Source organism: Agelaius tricolor, unplaced genomic scaffold, assembly GCF_023055355.1.
Source record: "Agelaius tricolor isolate 1412-34295 unplaced genomic scaffold, bAgeTri1.0.p SCAF_19, whole genome shotgun sequence".
In the NCBI taxonomy this organism is placed as follows: domain Eukaryota; kingdom Metazoa; phylum Chordata; class Aves; order Passeriformes; family Icteridae; genus Agelaius; species Agelaius tricolor.
This window is the reverse complement of record NW_027269279.1, coordinates 6,963,663-6,981,769: the sequence shown is the minus strand read 5'-3', so window position 1 is coordinate 6,981,769 and position 18,107 is coordinate 6,963,663. Positions and strand designations below refer to the sequence as shown.

Below are 18,107 nucleotides of genomic sequence, written 5' to 3'. Positions count from 1 at the left end.
TCAGGAAGATGCCGTGCCCGGTGTTCCCTCAGCCGGGGGCCGTGCCCGGCGTTCCCTCAGCCAGGGCCGGGCCCGGTCGGGACCGCGATTCCTGCTGGGGTCCCGCTCAGCCCCCCCGGCAGCCGCTCGCAGGCCGAGAGCTCCGGCCGGTGGGCCCGGGGGCTCCGCGGTGCCCCGGCCATTGCGCCCTGTTCGCAGCGCGGAACCACGAGCGGTTCACTCCCCTCTGGCTCGTTCGGAGCTGCCCGGCAGCAGCAAAAAGTAGAAGCGCTTTATTTTTAGAGGTAGAATCCGAGATTTGGACGATGAAATCAAGTTTGAGTAAATTGAAGGAATTGGCATGCAGCATCACTTAGTTCAGGTAATCCTTTTGCCATAAGTAGAGATATTATGTCTATTCTGATTGTTTTTACATTTTCCCTCAGGCACATTTAAGATAGTGGAATTTAGCTAATAAAATAAGCTTTTCTATTACTTTTCCATTCCCGTTATAATAAAATTCAGTGTGAGCTAAACTAGAAGTAAAAATGGCTACATGGTGAGATGTATAATTTTCTTCTCCACAGGAGTGTGAAGTTTAGGAATCTGAATAAACTAAGGTCACATAGTTGCTTAAATAAACACCTGAGTAAGGTATAAAAGATAAAATTGAATATCTTATTCTGCCAAGTCATTTAGAATGTACTAGTAAACTCTCTTAAAGTTGTGCCAAATTAAATCTGAAAAAACACAGTATTTCTTGGTGGGTTTTTTTTTGGTAATATTTCTTGATATATTTCTTGTAATTTTTTTTCATTCTGTTATTATTTCAGTTTTTATCATCACTTAGTTTATATTTACTTTCATCTATGACTACATCTATGTAGTTTTCCTCAGCCTCAGCAGCTGGTATATTCCTTGAGAATCCAACCCACTGCAGTAGGAGCACTGTGTGGAATAGAGTTGCTTTAAGACTGCAGCAATTTAATATTTAATGTGTGCACTCAAAAAGTGAAGGGTGTAAGCCAGAGAGGGATGGCCACTGTTTCCCCCAGGGCTGCTGGAGTCAGCTCCATCCCTTCCCTCCTGCCTTGTGCCATGGCTCAGCTTGCAGTTTGGATGTGTGAGTTCATGGGTACGAGTTCAGGCTCCTTTCCCTGGGTGCAGAGATCACCACCACCTTGGCTGCCACCTTTCCTGCCTGCACGGGTGGTGTTCAACCCAAACTGCTCAAGAGTGAGCAGCTCCCCCTGGACAGGCAGGAGCGACAGGACAGGCTGAGCCACCCCACAGACAGAGCATTTCCAGACAGTCCAGCTCAGAACAGCTGTAGGAAATGTTTCCAAAGCTGCAGAGAGAATCTGCATTACTGTTTTGTGGTGTTTTCAGAGAGGTCACAGCAGAAGGTGACACCTTCCCCTTGTCAGCAAGGCAGGATGAAGGAAGAGCCTGCTGTGCTGAGCTCCCCAGCATTTCCCTGAGCAGGGTCTGAGGAAGGATCAGGCCAAATGTGTCAGGATGAGATATCCACATTCAGTAGATCTCGTTTCCTACCCTACAGCCCTCAGTTAAAATTCAGCAGTGTGTGCAGAACGGCTCTTTCATTGAGGTCTGTCCATTTGAAGGGTGCAGCACACTGGAGACAATTTCTGGGAACATCCAGTCAGGATTGAATATATCAAACAATAGGAGCCAAATTCCCCTCCTTGCTTGTGTTCCTCTGCAGGGAGGGATGAGATGTTGATCAGGCCAGAGGGAAAGTTAATTTGTTTGTTAGCAAACAAATTTGTTAATTTATAATATTTGTTTCCAGCAAAACAAGGAAATTCTTAAAATTGGTAGTATTGATTATCAAGTTAAACAATTTCTTACCAAAGAAACTAAAAACCAGCAGTGACTGCAGATTTTTGTTTGTGTTGGTTGAAATGTTGAGCTGTGTGTTTGTTAGCAAGGTGGACACCCTGGGCTGTGACTTGGGGTGCCTGTTTGCTGCTGCAATGCAAACACTGCTGCAAGGGAGATATTGTGGGTACACAGAGCTGGGCATTGGGCATTGGGCACTCATGTAAAGGGCATTGCTGAGGAAGGTGTTTGCACATCCAGCTTTCCCTAGGAAGGGAATTCATGTATGTGGAGTGATTGCTAACATGTAATTCTGCTCATCTGTAACCTGACATTGCTTTTGGTGAAAGGATTTGTGAGAATTTACAATGAGCAAGTGATAACAAATTCAATTAAATTATTACATTTCTAATGTGCACATTAACAGGGCATGAAGAAACTTCAATTGTGGTTCCAATTTCATCCCATCTTCTTAATTGTACGTGCAGTAACACCACACCTTGACATTTGCAAAGTGGCATCAGATCACTCCAGTTTGAAATGTGATTCCCAGCCCATGATTATGTAAAATTAAACTGCTGCATAAGTACGTTGGGAATTTGCAGGACAACCCCTGCATCGAGGGACAAACAATTAACAGCTTTAAGAGTACTTTCCAATTTGTTTTTAAAAGTACATAGAAGTAAGAAATAGCACTGTGTAGACATATGTTTTGGTTTGTTGTGCCTATTTCTGGGTACTATTTTCAGCACTTCCATCAGCTGTGTAGTAGCAGACTTCACAAAAAGGTGTACTATAAATCACTCTGGGTGTTAGAGCTGACAGCTTTAAATAAATACAGCTGACAGCTCAAATAGCTGCTCCATTGACAGTATGTGGTCTAAATGTGTTAACAAATGCGTGGACTCAGCAGTTTGGGATTAGTTTAGCAAATAAATTACAGAATAATGCTGTGATCCAGCAAAAAGCACAATGCCTGTGTATCCCTGGTCTGCAGGCTTTGTTAGCACTGCAACAGGCCAGTGGAGCTGTGTGGGAAAACACCACAGTGCAGCTGGAGCTGGGCTCCTGCTGAGACAGCCCCCACACCCCCAGGCTTCTTCTGAGTGGTGGCAGGGAATGGGAGCAGCACTGGGGGTGTCCTGGTGAGTAATGGTTCAATAATGGATGCATTTGCTTTGCAGGACCAGAGATTTCAGAAAGGAAAGCAGCAACTTCACAATAGCTTGGGTTATGATGAAGAATACAAAGTTACTGAGTAGCAATTATTGAGAAATTGCTTTCAGGGAAAACTTGAGATGTTGAAATTGTTTTGTTTGTTTAATGTTACTAGCTTGCATCTGTAGAAAAGCTGGGAAGAAGAGATGAGGAAGGGGCTAGGCAATTAAAAGAATTTCAGCTCTGAAGATGGATTGTACTAATAAGTTAACTATTTCCATTCTGAGCACTGCAAAAAATGAGAATTACATCAAGAATGATGTCACAGTTTGACACATTTAAGGCATGGCATTTTTCTGCTTAGAGGTTGACTAAAGCCGCTGGGTTTTTTTAAATCTTCATTTTAACTGTTCACAGATAGGTGCACTGGCACAAGGTGTTAGAGTGTAATTAATGTGAACAGGTAATAGCACTCTTGAGACCTGTATTTTAAGGGAATCATAAATATTCTAGTGCTTTCTAAAAATGTATTTTTATAGTAGTTGTGTCCAGTGAATAATTGTATGCAATGTGCAACTGGCAATTCTGAAAACCCATTGCAACTTGTATTGCAATCTGTAAGCATGATTGCCAGTGATGGCTGATTTCTGACTGCTGCTTTTATTTCACATTGTGCTGAATGCAGTAGATTGATTATTATTTCCATCCTATTTGTTAAATATATACTCACAGTGAACACCCCTATCAGTATGTTAAATGGGGGTTAAAATGGGCAGTTTATTCAGTTTTTCCTTCCTTGCCAGTCAATAAAACCCTGCCCAGGAGCTTTTTCAATTACAGGAGCCTGCCTGAAGCAGTGGGAATTCTCCATGTCTCTAGGAGCTTTACTGGGGGTGTTTTGTTTTAGGCTAGGGAGCAGACAAGTATCCTTGTCAGTGAATAAAATCTGTTTGAGTTATTACCATCACATGTTTTATAAGACCATTCAAAAGTATGATTTAATGTTTCAAGGATCCTGGGGAAGTGATAAGAGGTTTTAATTTTAAATGTTTCTTCCTACAAGTCAACAAGTTTTCCCTTACTTGAATCTGCTGGCATGGGTGCTGTACTACTGGGTTTTAAGGTTCTTTTTTCCTGATGGAAGGCATGGAAAGATTCTTTACCTGCAGTACTTTGGATGTTTGAGAGATTTCAGAATATCTTGGGCAGGGCAAGTGTATTTTTCTGTTTGGTGACCTGCTCCAGCATCCTGTTGAATCTCAGTGGAGAATAACAGAATTTGTTCTTGGCCTCTGGGTTTCTTTGTCAAGGTCCACAGTGCAAAGGCTGAGACATTGAAAGGAGCAGAGTGCAACAGCACCTGGAAAATTCTTTATTTTGCCTGCCTGATGTAACATGATTAGTCAAGGTCAGGACACTTAATTGTCAGTGAAATGGAGAGCAGTTTGTTTGTTACTTACATGTGAACTACTCCAGGACCCTTCTGTCATCAGAGTGGTTTCATTGCCAAGGACACACTTCATTTCTTGTGACTGACCTGTGACATCCATCTTGTGCTCTGAGAATGGCCATGCTCAGTTCATGGGTCAGACCCTTGGCCTGTGTAAATCTGAAGAGCTCTGCTTAAGTCACTGACACTCTAGAGATTGATATTCTAGAGCATATTTCATAATGTTAAAAAGCAGGAACAAAATCCAGTGTTTATTTTTTATCAGTTTATATTATTTTTGTACAATAAAAGGAAAATTGTGATGATCATATTAAATGTACTGAGTCTGCCAGCTTACAAACAACTTGTATGTCAAATTAATGTGTCAGAGCTCATAGTCTTCAATGAAGATCTGAGTGTTCTGAGAACTTAAGCTTAATCCAGAAGGGCTGTTGTAAACAGAACCCCCCCTCATTTCAAAAGATGTTCCATATATGAAGATCTGATAAGTTTAAGATCTTGGAGGGATTAACAGTTTTGGTTTAAGAATTCTCATGTTTCAATATAGGAGTCAAAAAAATAGACACAGGCTACAGTATATGATTAATTTTTATTGGATATTTTAAGGGAAGTGTCTGCTAAAGTAGAGGTTAAAACATGGTAAATAGTCCACACAATGAAAAAAATCAGTAATCAGTGTTTCATTATGTTGCTAAGGCAGTGAAAAAATAACAGACACTGTCAAGATAAATTAGGGACTCCTGATTTTCAAGTTTGGGAGTGTCTCCTGCAGATTCATCCCAATTCTCTCTGGTTTGGTCCTTTTGAACCTCTAAGCCTGCACCATTTCCTGGAATTCTGTGAAAGATAAGAGAATATTTATATGAAAGAAATATGAACATGAAAGGATTAGGAGTAAAGGATTAGTGGTTTATCAAGAGATTTAGAATGGGAATGAACAGAAAAAAGTTGTCTGATAGATGACCAGGGAAGAAACGTGTGGACAAGAGGCATTGCCTGAACATCTGAACATCTTCTGAACACACATGGACAGGCAGTGTGTTTTGCTGATTTACAGGGAATAATGAAATCTTCAGGGTGGTTTTGGCCTCTCTGCATAATACTGGTCTTAGGCAAAAATAATGGAATGGCTTACGTGGAATTTAAGTAAGGAGTAGTTAAGAGCTCAAGTAAAAAAAATGAAAAGCGAGTCCATGTATTATATTAACTGTTTGTAATGCCTCAGCCATTGGGAAGTGTTGATTTAGAGCACAGTCTAAAGCTAAAACACTGTGCAGTTCCATGTGGTTTGATCCTGGGGTGTTGAGTTAAGCAATAAGATACTGTTATTTTAAAGATCTTTTAAATGTTTGGCTTCCATGTATTAGAGTGTCTGATCAGTCCCATCCCTGAGTGACTGTATTAATATACAGATTGCTTCATAAATCATGTGTGTTTATTCTGGCATAGTTCCTAAGGAACTGGATTTAATTCCTTCCAAAAAAAGGAACAGAAGACTTCTGTCCTGCCAGTGCAGTGAGCTGGGGAATCTGCACGCTGGCACATTCCCTGCATGCTATTCCCTAAGCCCCTTTCATGCTCCTCTGGGCAGCTCACTGCTCTCATGGGGCAAGCTGCCATTGGCTGCAGGCCTTCTGTGTGTGTGCTTTGTCTCCAAAACAGGCACAGAAATATGGAATTAGGAGATCAGGAGGTTTCTGCAGCGTGCAGCCATTAAATCACAGCAGTGTTTCCACATGGTGAGTGCTGCTTCCTTAAAGAGCTGCTCCTTCCTGTCTGGATCTTACCCTGCCCCTGGAGATAAAGAACAACCATCCCTGCACAGATGCTGTTCTGGGATCTCATACTGGGGTTGTGACACTTATCATTCTGTTATCCTTATATGCAGAGCAAATACAGAGCTCCAAGCTGCATCTTGGGGATGATTTCAGTGCCCAGTGGAATTTCTGTGGGGCAGGAGCTGCTGGAAGTGAGCTGATGTATGAGCTGTTTGTTCTCCTGTGTACAGCTGGTTCTTTTGGCCTTTACATTTGTGTATTCCAAGTGATGCCAGTGCTGCCTTCCATTAGAGCAAGTGGGAGGAGAAATAAGGGGCAGTTCCTTTCAGAACAGCTTGAAATATGGGAGTGAGTGGCTACAAGAAAGTTCCTTAAGGTTTTTTACTTGCTCATGGAAAAGGAGTTGCAGAGATGAACCTGTAAGATCAGGGACCATTGCCACCTTTTAACAGGTTGGTACTCCAGGGTTTCAGTAAAATCTCTGGGAGTACATAATGTACCATCAAGATAAAAGAGAATCCCACATCACTCCAAACATCCTGAGGTGCCTCATTCTGTATTTAAAGTGGTCAATACCTTCAGCCCCGATTTTACCATCCCCATCATGATCTGCAGCTGCCAAGAAGGTCTTGGTTTCTGAGGTGGTTAACACTCTGGCTCCACACTCAAACCTCTGAAGGAAATACCTTGGGAGGAAACAACCTGGATTTAGATTTTCACACCATAGTATTTTTTATGGTTGTTGTACAATCAAACAGATAACCATCTCTAAAAAAATTACCACAATAGCCAAGTCCTTAAAACACTGCTTGGTTTGGCAAGCTAAATCTTACTTGTTTGTATTTCTGCTTTAAAGTGCAACCCTGATTGATTTGATTCTGTCCACTGTGAAAATCCAGCCCCAGGGTGCTCTTTTGTTCTATACTGAGCATAAAAGGCAGATATTACTGATTTTCTATTTTCTGAATGATCTATTTAAATATATCTTTCACAATCTGCTGAAAGTTTATCAACATTTAGCATAAATTGTGTTCACATTTACTGAAAGTTCTGGAATGGAAAAAGTGTTTATTTTTTTTATATCCTCCAAGTAGTTAACAAAATCCTTACTTGAGCTCATCTTCCTCAATAAAGCCACTCTGATCGTTGTCGAGAATCCGGAAGATCTCCTTGAGCTGGCTGCTACTCTTTTTAGACATCCCACTGATCTGAAAGAATTTTTTGGGACTAAAGGAATCTGGAGCTGAAAATAAATTAATAAAGAAATTAACCCCAGACCACTGCATTCAGTGTTCCTAAATGGTCTGAGGATGATACTTTGTTACAATTTCATTGTTCTAAACATGATCAGTAGGTGAAGCCTGTCAAAGAATGAATGAATTTGCAATACTGCCCCACATCCTACTAAACATCCAACAAAATCATGTGAGAATAAACTCCAAATTGACAATATAAACCAGTTATGAACAAACATACTGTGACAGCTGAGTAAAGAGATGACAGAAATCTGTTTAAAGTATGCACTTGTTCAGTATTCCTTTGGGACTGAGTAAAACTTGCCCCAGGTTACACAAAATAAGAGACTTTGAGATTTTGAATTGTTTTCTCACCTTGGCAGTCCCGCAGAGCAGCAGCGATGTCAGAGGGGCTTAGAATGTCTGTAAGGCTCATTTTAAACCTGTGCAAAATGGAATATTGCAAACAGAGTTTTGAAATACAAATGCATCTTACAACAAATGGGGTTTTTCTGTGTTTTGAAGATTACTAGAAGGTCAACAAGAGTAGATGAATCTCATTGATCAGAGTGACATTTCTGGTGTTCCTTAACAAATTACAGGTTTTAGTACATCCTTAAAAACAGCAGTTCAGAAATAATAGTTGTTGGTGAGATGGATTACATGAACCATGCTGTGAGCTGATGATCAATGTTTTATCATTTACCTGCAGCCTATATAAATACAGCACATATTTAAGCTCTATGTAACCGTTCATCTAACTGATAGTCTTACTGGAATGCACGGAATCTGGCAGCACAAGTAACAATGCATGCAGTTGGAAAACAAAAGGTAAGAAAGTTTACTTCTATTATCTCCCCCAACAGCTCTGAAGAATAAAAAGAAAACTGATACTTATCTATGTAAAGCCCATCCATATGTAATTCCAGCAATTAAAACAAAAACCGTAGAACAATGGCTGTTGTACTTACTAATGGTGCAGCTCTGCACAGTAATTTTATTTAATTAATCTCAAGTCTCTGCTCACCTTTAGAATTTTCTCAGCTAGGTTAAGGAAAAATAGCTGAGGAGATACCAGGCAAAATAGTAATGTTGGCTCTGGCTTGCCACTCTGTCTTATAAAGGATTCAAAAGGTGACAATAACCACTACTTAGGTTACACTTCCATGGATCAAATGTTTGAATTGAGACTTGGCTCAAATTTCTTCCTTAACTAATTAAACTTTTCTTTCTATTTATATCCTAAGATAATATGGACAAAAAGAACAGTTTTTAAAAAATAAATCTACTAGTGCTTGATTAAGTACAGCTGTGCCATCAAAGCAGCCTTTCAGCTCCTCGGATGTTCACAGGTAACCTCTGCACCTGAGAGTCACTCTGTGGAAGGTGACTCCAGCAGTCAAATCCTCTGGAAAGAAATGAATTTGTTTGTTCCCTGGCTCTGTTGATCCTTTGGAATGTATGAAGGAGGTTGGAGATGACAGATCAGAGGTGCCAATGTGTCATTCTGACAAAGACAACTTGTCACCAGGGTAGAGGAAAGCATCTCTAATTTGGATGATCTTTCTGCAGTAAGCCTCATTTTGTATTTCCTGACCATTTTCTGAATTACAGAAACATAAACTAGTGTCTTCAGTGAGAGAAAACTATGAGCTAGGTAAAGCTGAATAAACTGAGAGAAAACTATGAGCTAGGTAAAGCTGAATAAACTGATCTTGTCATCAGTATTCCTTGGAAGGTTATATATAATCAGTTGGCCTGCTTAATAATCCATTTTGAATATTTTGAATTACATGAAATCAATAATAGGCTTACTAGTTGTAGCAAGTTCTATAGGTTGTAGGAATCAGACTTTGTTACTGTGGAAATAGTTGTATATACATTTTATAATACACTTGCACAATCTATTTCATTAATAACAAAATTTTAATTGTAGGTATAAATAAATGAGAGTTTATTATATATTTCAGGGGTGTTACTTTTGGAACAAAAAAAGCTTAAGAAAATTCATAACAGCAGATGGGAAGTTTTCCTTCTCAGACAAAAATCTGTTTCCATCTTTAAGGGGGTTTATATGGGCAAAACTCTAGGATGGAGACCAATAAAACTCACATGCATTTTGGTTAGTATTTATTGTATAGTAGTCAGTTGTGGTATCTAAACTGATGTTCTCTTACTCCATGAACATCATTTCATTTTTAAACAAATGGAAATAGCATGGTATGCCAAAGAGGTAATATTTTTATTGTAGCAACAGTTACTAATTATCCTGTGGAGCAGAGTAATAAATATATGTAAGCCTTGATGTAAATGAATGGACTACAGTGGGTTTACTCCTGCTTGGTTTCATGACAGTGAGAAAAGTGTAAATCCTAGCGAATGTTCCATAGCACTATTTGAATTGGGATAGAGAAATGCAAGGAATAAGTAACACAAAAAGCAGACATAATTTAATGATACTTTTACCTTTCTTGCTACCTATTTTGGATGTGAAGGAACATGGTATAAATGACAAATATTCAGACTTACCTTTGGTCCCAAGTGCAGCTGGCCAGGAACCACCAGGCACTTGTTCTGTTGCTTCCAGTAGGAAAATTTGTTATGGTGACCTGGAAGAACACTTTAGTGGTAAACCTAAGAACCCTGGGCTATTGTAAATTAGCACTTTGTGATTAAAATCAATTAAACAGTGCTGATTTGTACAAGCTGAAGCTCTGATCACAGATCTTTTGGTGTCCTTTCCATTTATCTTCTTCATTCAGTGCTATATATTCATTTTGCTTTCTGCCTGAGATTTCCATGGCATTATGATCTGTCAGGCAGTGCCTGTGGGGATGAAGTTCATTCTGTGCTTTCTCCAGAACTATCCTGAAATAATTTTCATTCTCTTAGGTACCTTTTTACACTCTTTTGTATTTTCTCCATTATGATCATCTCAAGTTAATATGAGTTTGAGCAGAAGGGTTCTTTTCTTACTGCCAGAATGTTTCTAGAGAAAAAGGATTTTTCAGCCCTCTGTGCCAGTGCCATAGATGTTCCTTTACAGGAAACTTCCTTTGTTTCTGCTGGCTCCTACACAGTGCTCATGGAATTGCTCTTTTTGTCTAAGTGTTTGACTTGCCATGCAACACTAATTCTTGACAGTTTATGAGAACAAGGGAATTGAAAAGGAGGAAAATGACAAGATCAAGGTGAGCATATAATGCTCAAGCTCAAAATGGATCTGCAACTAATTTGGGCATTGTTTAAAAATATGAGCACCAAATGTTCAAAGAATGACATCTGGTTACCTCATGCACTCGGGCATAGCAGAGTGCTGAGCTGGTTTTATGTGCATTCAACAGTTGTAGAATAGCCAGAATTAGTATTATATTAAAATATGATCTCAAATAAAAGTGAGATAATTGCTATGATTGCTTTTGAAGAGATCTTTTAATGTTTGAAATTCAATGCTGGCAACAAAAGTGATGCTAATCCTGGCTGAAAGATGGTCTACAAAAGCCTAAAAGAGCTGAATTTCAGAATCAAGTTGATGTCACTGTACATTGATACAGGTGGGAATCTAGGGTTACTGGGTTTTATTTATTCATTAATGACACTTCATCTGAAGTACAGGTTTCCCTCCACTACAATTAAAATGCAATAATCAGGGGTTAGTATATTAAGGGATATTTTAATGAGATAATCTATTTTACATCTAAATTATCTGCCTGTTTTCCTTCTTTCTTGGTTATGTGTTAACTTAGGTGTTTGTAATTACTTTATGCATTCAAAAACTAGAGCTCTATGGGAGGGTTTTTTAAAAAATGCTATACAAACAATGTAACACTATCATGAAAATACCAAATAAATCAACCAGAACAACAGCTGCTAAGTAATGAGCAGTTAACAATAGCTCAAAATCTGACACAGAATCTTAGTATTGCACAGTTTCCAGGAATGTTTAGCACTCATTCCTATGAAATTCAAGTAAAAATATTAGGTTTTGTTTGGTTGTTTTGAGGATTTTTTTTTTGTTCTACAGGAGACATCTAGAAGTTCTATTGGGTTGATCATCTGAATATTTATGTACTTGCATACCTAGTGTTGTTTTCACCTGAGGTGTCTTTATTAAATAAAATTAAAGCTTTTTTTTTCAGCCTTCCAAAATGAAACTTTAAGGTGTTATTCTGAGAAATACAGAATATTCATGTTGATAAGTTCCTGCTAAGGTTCTAGGTTCTTTAGGAATCTAAACATATGAGACAATTGTCTTCAAATCAATTGCTATTTACTTCTCTAGGTATAGAGGAAAGCTGTGTTTTGGTAAAGCATTGACAGGTTGTGGACTGGTCTCGTACCCTTTGTGCTCTGGTTTGCATAAAGTACAGAGTTAATTAGCAGTGGCAATCAAGCAAAGCTGTGGCAGATGCAGAAGAAACATCAGCAGTTGTCTCAGGTGAGATCAGAGGAGAGGTGTTAACCTGAGACCAGCTACAAGAGTGTAAAGAGATGCTGCAGCAGCTATTCTCAAACCCACACAAGTCCATCTTTCAGCCCTGCTTGTGTCAGGGCCAACGGTATCATGATCCTGGATAACAGATTCTGCCTTTGTAATGAGTTTGGAAGTAACTAAAATAGATACCCAGTAACCCCTGTGGTTGATAGTAGTGTTGATGTCTCAGTGGTGACAGCAGAGAATCTTAGTGTGTTCACAGCCATAATCACTGAAAAGGACCTTGACAACAAAATGAATTCAATCCTGCCACTTCAAGTTGTCTCTTAGGGCAAATGCTTTAATCCTAGAGAAATAAAGAAATCATTACAGCATTTAATTGGAATTGTTGTTTGGCCATTTTTAACAGAGAAGCCTGAGCACGTGCTGTAGTATTTGACTTTTTTGCTGCAATGAAGGAGGCAAGCCAGGCACCAGTGACAAAGCTTTCTGTCCCTGCAGCAGGTAGAGGACATTACCTAGAGCAGAGATCTGGACTAGAGAACCCATGATACAAGATAGATTCTGCAGCACAGTGGGTCTGGAGCTAAAGGAAAACAGGTACTTCTCTCACCTTAGGGGAAATCCCATGTGAACTTTCCTCAGTTCAAATTCTGTTCTTATCAGTCTGTGGGAGTAAATTTGATTTCTGTTTGAAAATGACAGCAGAGTAGACTAACATAGCTGAGTAATAGTGTCACTAATTCATAGAGTCTGGTCTGATAAACATATTTTTTCACTTAAAAAGCTGTCCTGGAAGATTTCTGACAGCATTTGATTTGTGTTTGTCTTTAAAAGCACTTGGAAGTTCTTTTGAGACAGAGTAATGCAATTTTCTGTCTCTGACCCTAAATGTAATTGTCTAACATGTTTCTGTCTGCTGTCAGCGTTATAGACAGTGTCAGATGGAGCCATCTTTAAAAATCTACATTGTTCAGGGCTCCTTTCTATTTTAGTAATAACTGTGCCTTAATGTTGGAGGTTATAAAATAATCTGGATGCTGCTATTGTGCCATGTAAAGGATAAGTACAGTTCTACTCTACTGTTACCAAAGGCTCTTTGCACATGGCTGCATTTCACTGTACCCACAGTGTAATTTTATTTTACCATGGTAAAATAAACCAAATTCCAACCTCCTCTGTATTCACTGCCTGTTCTCATTGATTTCAGTGGGATTTCAGCCATTAATTTCAGCAGTAGGAGGATGTGTAAGCCTTAGTGAGGTTTGAAGTAAAATTACCTGGTAATTAGAGTTAACTTCATTGTAAGTAATCATCAAAAATCGCTTGTTTAGCAGAAATGGGCTAAAGAAAGGAGGTTCAGACAAGCTGTTAAAACACATGCACCAAGCATGTGACAAAATTCCATTGACAAGAGGCAATCCCATATTTAAGGTCTCAGACCTCCAAATGTCTGATTCCAGCAGTGTTGTTCACTCTAAGGGAGCTGTTTGGGAGTCTCTGTTTGTGATCAGGCAGCAGCATTTCCAGCTGAGGCACAATTTGAAGAGCTTTCTTAAATCCCATGGTAAGTAGTAACAGAAATTTCACAGTACCCGACTGTCCATGTGAGGAAGAGAGGAAAAGAAATTGAGTGAGTATATTCTTGTGCAAAGAAAACAGCATTTTTCTCCTCTGATCTGTTAGTGGTAATGCTGGAAGAAGGAAAGGTCTAAAAACCTCTCTAGTCACAAGCTCTTAACTTCCTTGGAGTGATCACTGAAGCTGATACCAGACTTAACTTGTCATGAATTTTTTACTGTTCTTAATGGAATGGTAAGTGGTGAAATTGTCTTAGATTTGTAGGCCTAGCAGGCTAATCAGGGTGGAAGGAAGTGTGGTTAAATAAAGGAGCTGCCTGCTATCTCAGAAGTTATCTGAGCTGTCTGTGCCTTTCTCTCTTATTTAGCCATTAATGTTGGTACAATGCTTGAAAATGTCTGGGTGACCCATATTGCACAATGGAAACATAAAACATAATATCAGCTGAGAAACAAAGCATTTTCTGACAATAATGAGAGCTTTTAGCCCTGCAGTCAGGCTGCAGTTATTAATTCTGCAAAATTCCCTTTTTTAATTGCTCTTCTGAGATGACATTGAAATAATGAATGTCAATTTGCTTGATGGATGCTTCTTTTTTCACTCTTATAGAAAATTCTACAATATTAGGACCTGATTCATTCATTAGAGTTAATGGAAATATATTTTTGGCTAATATATAGAGGATGAACACATTATTGAATATTCATTAAAGTCTTGTAGATTGCTTTAACTTTGTGTAATATGATGATTTCCCCAGCATTGTATTGATATTTCCTTCCTTCTCCATAATGTCTCATCATAAATATGTTGTGCATCAGAACCACAATAACATCAGCAGGAAATTTTGAACTTAAGATTTTTGATTTGCAAATATTGAAACATCTTAAATACGTCCAACAAATACAGTATGAGACACTCATATCAGTTTTTGCAAGATTATTGTCCAAGAATGACTTTTCAAGAGCACCAATTTTTTTCAAAGAGCAGCTGTAATGTTGGAAGTATAATGTTTGGGATGGTTAAAGCCATCTAGACTTTTTTAAAGGCTGTTTGGCTGTGTGTTTATTTTAGTCACATATCTAAGACAAAACCCTGATACACTGTGGTGTTTCATTAGGTACTATTAGCAATGAGTTCATTTTTATAGCCCAGTTTGATTTCTCTGTGTGTTTATACTATGACAAAATTGTGGTGACATCATCACCCCCGTGCTTTTCAACCAGAACCCTTACCTAGAGTACAAAATCAACTTTAATTTTGAGAACCTACTCAAAATTTTGCATTCTCCCCATTCCTTATGTCTGTCTTCCTATTTCAATCTGTCTGTAAAGAAAAAAAGATAATTTTCTTAGCAGTTTTTTATGGCGCTCTTTATTTTATGATACTTCCCTTACAAACATTGATGTGTTTTACAACCCTGTGAGCTGTGGGCCTTGTGTTATTCTCAGTGCTGAGAAGAAAAGCAGCAGAATGTTGATTATTTAGGCAACATTCCCCCATTTGCTCCTATGGAGCCCTGGGACTGGTGCTTTTGCAGTGCTTTTTGCAGAAGTGGCAGGTGGGACACAGGAGAGGTCTGGAGTTCATTCGAGCACACAGAACAGTGTTTTAGCTTCTCGTGTGGAACAATAGTGCCATCGGCTGGGCATGAAGGTGAGGGATTCCTTGGGGAATTTTGAATGTATTGCTATTTCAGAAATCTAAATTAGTCCTGGATCCAGCTGATCTTAAATTGATGACTTAATTAGTGCAAGCTTCTGCAATATACTTAGGCTCTGAAATACCATCACTTGCATAAAGAAGGACAGAAAAACATATGGAATATTAAAACACCTCTTGATTAAATACCACTGCTACTGGTTACCAGAAACAGGTTTTACACCTGGACATTTTATTAATTCTGAGGTTTTTTACAACGTATGCTAGCTATTTATGCAAATATTGAAAGTTCAATGGCCCACAGAGATGGTTTGAATTTCTCCTCTTTATGTTTATGTCTTTAATGCCCTAAATTCAGATGTGAAGAGTGGATTCCAGTTCAGTCCCTCAGTGGCAGAGACCTTCTGCTTAAAACACCTGGCAGCATGGCTTAAGTAGTGCTTGTACCACTTCAGATGTTTTCCAGCAATATGAAACCACTTGCCAACAATTGTTCATGACCTTTCAGGGTACAAAATGTGTAAATAAATGGCAGGTTTGCAATAGGAAAGATTGTTTAAGGCACATATGTCTTGGTCTTTATCTTGACTGCTGACTACGATTTGACCAGTGCTTGAAACTCTGAAAAAGAAGAAAAAAGAGTAATAAAATGGGACCTCTGTTTGTAATCAAAGAGCCCAAAATTTCTCTCCTAATTCTTGGAGTAAAAATGGGAAACTAATGCTACTTCCTCTGACAATCATTCCTTAAAGGCAGCACATTGTGTATTCCTAACAATAGATACTTAAGGCAAATGAAGTGTTGCTTTTAAGTGTCCCATTGTATCACAGTTCACTAGCAAAAAGCAGTGAAATTATAGACTGAATTTAGGTTCCATTCCTGAAAAAAATGTCCATTGATGAGAAAAGGGACTTTTCTGACCACTTTAGCCAGGGGCAGAGTAGAGACTTGTTTCTATGTCAGATCCTCTCTGTAACACAGCAGATCTGAGCAGCTCAGCATCAGCTCCATAACACCCAGTACATGGAGCAGGGCAGGTGCCTAGAGCTGCCTTTAGGAAGTCTCCAAGGCAGGTGTTATCATTTTGATAAGGGCAGTCTTACCATCCACTCCAATTTTACCATCTCCATCACTGTCCCCTGCTGCCAGGAATGCCTTGGTCTCAGCGTCAGTCAAAGCTCTGGCACTGGCTGAGAAATTCTTCAGGAAAAGTCTGGTAAAGGTGAGAGAGCAAATGAGAGAGACATAGTACTGAAAGTGTCCAGGGTTTGGGTTGGTAATAGCTGCAAAGGCATGATTCAGTTCTTGAGAACTATTTCAATGGTAAAACTTCCTCTAACTTCGTTGAGAGTGAGGGTAAGGAAGTAAGAGGATGCTGCTTCACAGCCTAAAAAAAAAATCCTTGATGACATCTTGGTTTCATTGAATTAAAAAGACAAAATTAAATAATCCTCTGTAGTGGCAGGATTCATCTTCCCTCCCTTGTTATCTTCCTTCTTTCTCCTAAGATGCAGAGCCTCAGCAAGAGTTTCTCTAAGCTTACTTTTAACTTCTAAGTCTGATGAATGTGATCTGGAAGGTAGAATTCATGTGACAGAAGAAAGATGAAAGAAAAATGGCCCTTTGAATTCAGTCTGGTGAAAAAAAATCTTACAATAATAAAAAGCAGCTATAGCAGAACTGCTATTTTTACCTTCACAGCCTGTCAGTTATTGCCATATGAAACAAGTATTTTCAGTGCTGTCAGAGAGTTTCCCCATTGTGATCCAGCCTTGCCTTTGTTATTTGACTTGCAGCTCCTCCAGCACCAGCACTCACACACAGGTGCACAAACACATGATTATCTCCCATCCAAAGGGGGAGGAGGAAAGGGAATATTTCTGATTTTATCATGCATTTTTAGTGATAAACCACAACCCTGTTGGTAACTTTTTATTTACTTACTTCAGTTCCTCTTCCTCAATAAAGCCACTCCTGTCCTGGTCAAGAATTCCAAAGACTTTGGCAACTTGGTCTTTGGACTTGGAGTTGAGACCCACTTTGACAAAAAAGGTTTTGTAATCAAATGAATCAGCAGCTGAAATAAGCAGATGGAAACAAGGAGAGATGAAGAAAAGTAGTCAAAAATCTGGAACCAAAAAATTAGCTTTTTGATCAAAAAGCAGCAAACTATTCTGCAGTACAGTGAGGGTAATTACAAATACCAAGTAACAGTCTTTGATTTTCCTGATTTTATATCAGATAAATGGGATTTTTCCATCAATGATGTCTCATAACTAGGAAGGTAATGAAATAATGACTGTGGTCTTCAGCATGCAAGAACATACCCTTGTAAATAGATACTTCACTGAAAGACATATTTGTAGAACTTGATGATAAATATTTGGCTTATATTGAAAACAGCAGTAGTTTTATTATTATTCTCTGAAAAAACAGGATTTTTGACGCAGGATTCAGCCTTTGGATTTTTTAATCCTTAAAATTGCTGCAATGCACAAATGATTGTGGGTACCTGTAGCTTGGTTGGCCAAGATTAAAACTTGCATCTGTTCCATTACCTTGAGTCATTTTTCTGTTTTTAGTAAGAGAGATTTTTCTGTTTCCATTGGAATTGGGACTTTGGGGTAGCAAGGAATTTGATAGATAAACTGCACAGCCAAATTTAAAACATAAATATTACCTTGACAGCTCTGTAGACCAGCAGCAATTTCAGCTTCTGTCAGGATACTGGAAAGAGCCATGCCAAGAATACTGCAAAATGAAAAATACTGTTGGGTAGAGTAGGGTGGAGTTGCCACTGCTCTGGCTCTCTGAGCTATGGAGGTGGCCCCGAGGTGAGCCCAGGTGCCAGGGCAGAGCAGGTGAGCTGCCCTGCAGGAACCAGCTGCTCCATCCTTCAGTTCAGACAGACATTGTGCATCTGAGTATTTCCAGTTAAATCTTCAGGTGGATGAGCTGAGGACAAAGCCAAATGTATTTCTAGAACTTCC

At 39.1% G+C, this 18,107-nt stretch overlaps 2 protein-coding genes across 2 annotated transcripts; both read right to left on the bottom strand.

The window, feature by feature from the left end:
- Positions 1–5,240: 5,240 nt before the first annotated feature.
- LOC139598356 (parvalbumin, thymic CPV3) lies at positions 5,241–7,878 on the bottom strand. Its single transcript, XM_071444677.1, has 4 exons — positions 7,818–7,878; positions 7,318–7,450; positions 6,784–6,893; positions 5,241–5,266 (listed from the first exon to the last, which is right to left on the bottom strand). Exons 1-4 carry the CDS (start codon positions 7,876–7,878, stop codon positions 5,241–5,243), a joined length of 330 nt encoding a protein of 109 aa, XP_071300778.1.
- Positions 7,879–15,712: 7,834 nt separating this feature from the next.
- LOC139598355 (parvalbumin beta-like) lies at positions 15,713–17,858 on the bottom strand. The gene is made up of 4 exons (XM_071444676.1): positions 17,798–17,858; positions 17,062–17,194; positions 16,221–16,330; positions 15,713–15,738 (listed from the first exon to the last, which is right to left on the bottom strand). The coding sequence occupies exons 1-4, from the start codon at positions 17,856–17,858 to the stop codon at positions 15,713–15,715; spliced, it is 330 nt and encodes a 109-aa protein (XP_071300777.1).
- Positions 17,859–18,107: the final 249 nt, after the last annotated feature.

Excerpts from the sequence above, each read along its gene's own strand:
- LOC139598356 (XM_071444677.1), bottom strand. The coding sequence starts at position 7,878 with ATGAGCCTTACAGACATTCTAAGCCCCTCTGACATCGCTGCTGCTCTG. Across the intron at positions 7,451-7,817 it reads TGCTCTGCGGGACTGCCAAG|CTCCAGATTCCTTTAGTCCC; the intron begins GTGAGAAAACAA and ends ATTTATTTTCAG. Across the intron at positions 5,267-6,783 it reads TGGTAAAATCGGGGCTGAAG|AATTCCAGGAAATGGTGCAG; the intron begins GTATTGACCACT and ends TATCTTTCACAG.
- LOC139598355 (XM_071444676.1), bottom strand. The coding sequence starts at position 17,858 with ATGGCTCTTTCCAGTATCCTGACAGAAGCTGAAATTGCTGCTGGTCTA. Across the intron at positions 16,331-17,061 it reads ATTGAGGAAGAGGAACTGAA|ACTTTTCCTGAAGAATTTCT; the intron begins GTAAGTAAATAA and ends CACCTTTACCAG. Across the intron at positions 15,739-16,220 it reads TGGTAAAATTGGAGTGGATG|AGTTTCAAGCACTGGTCAAA; the intron begins GTAAGACTGCCC and ends CTTCTTTTTCAG.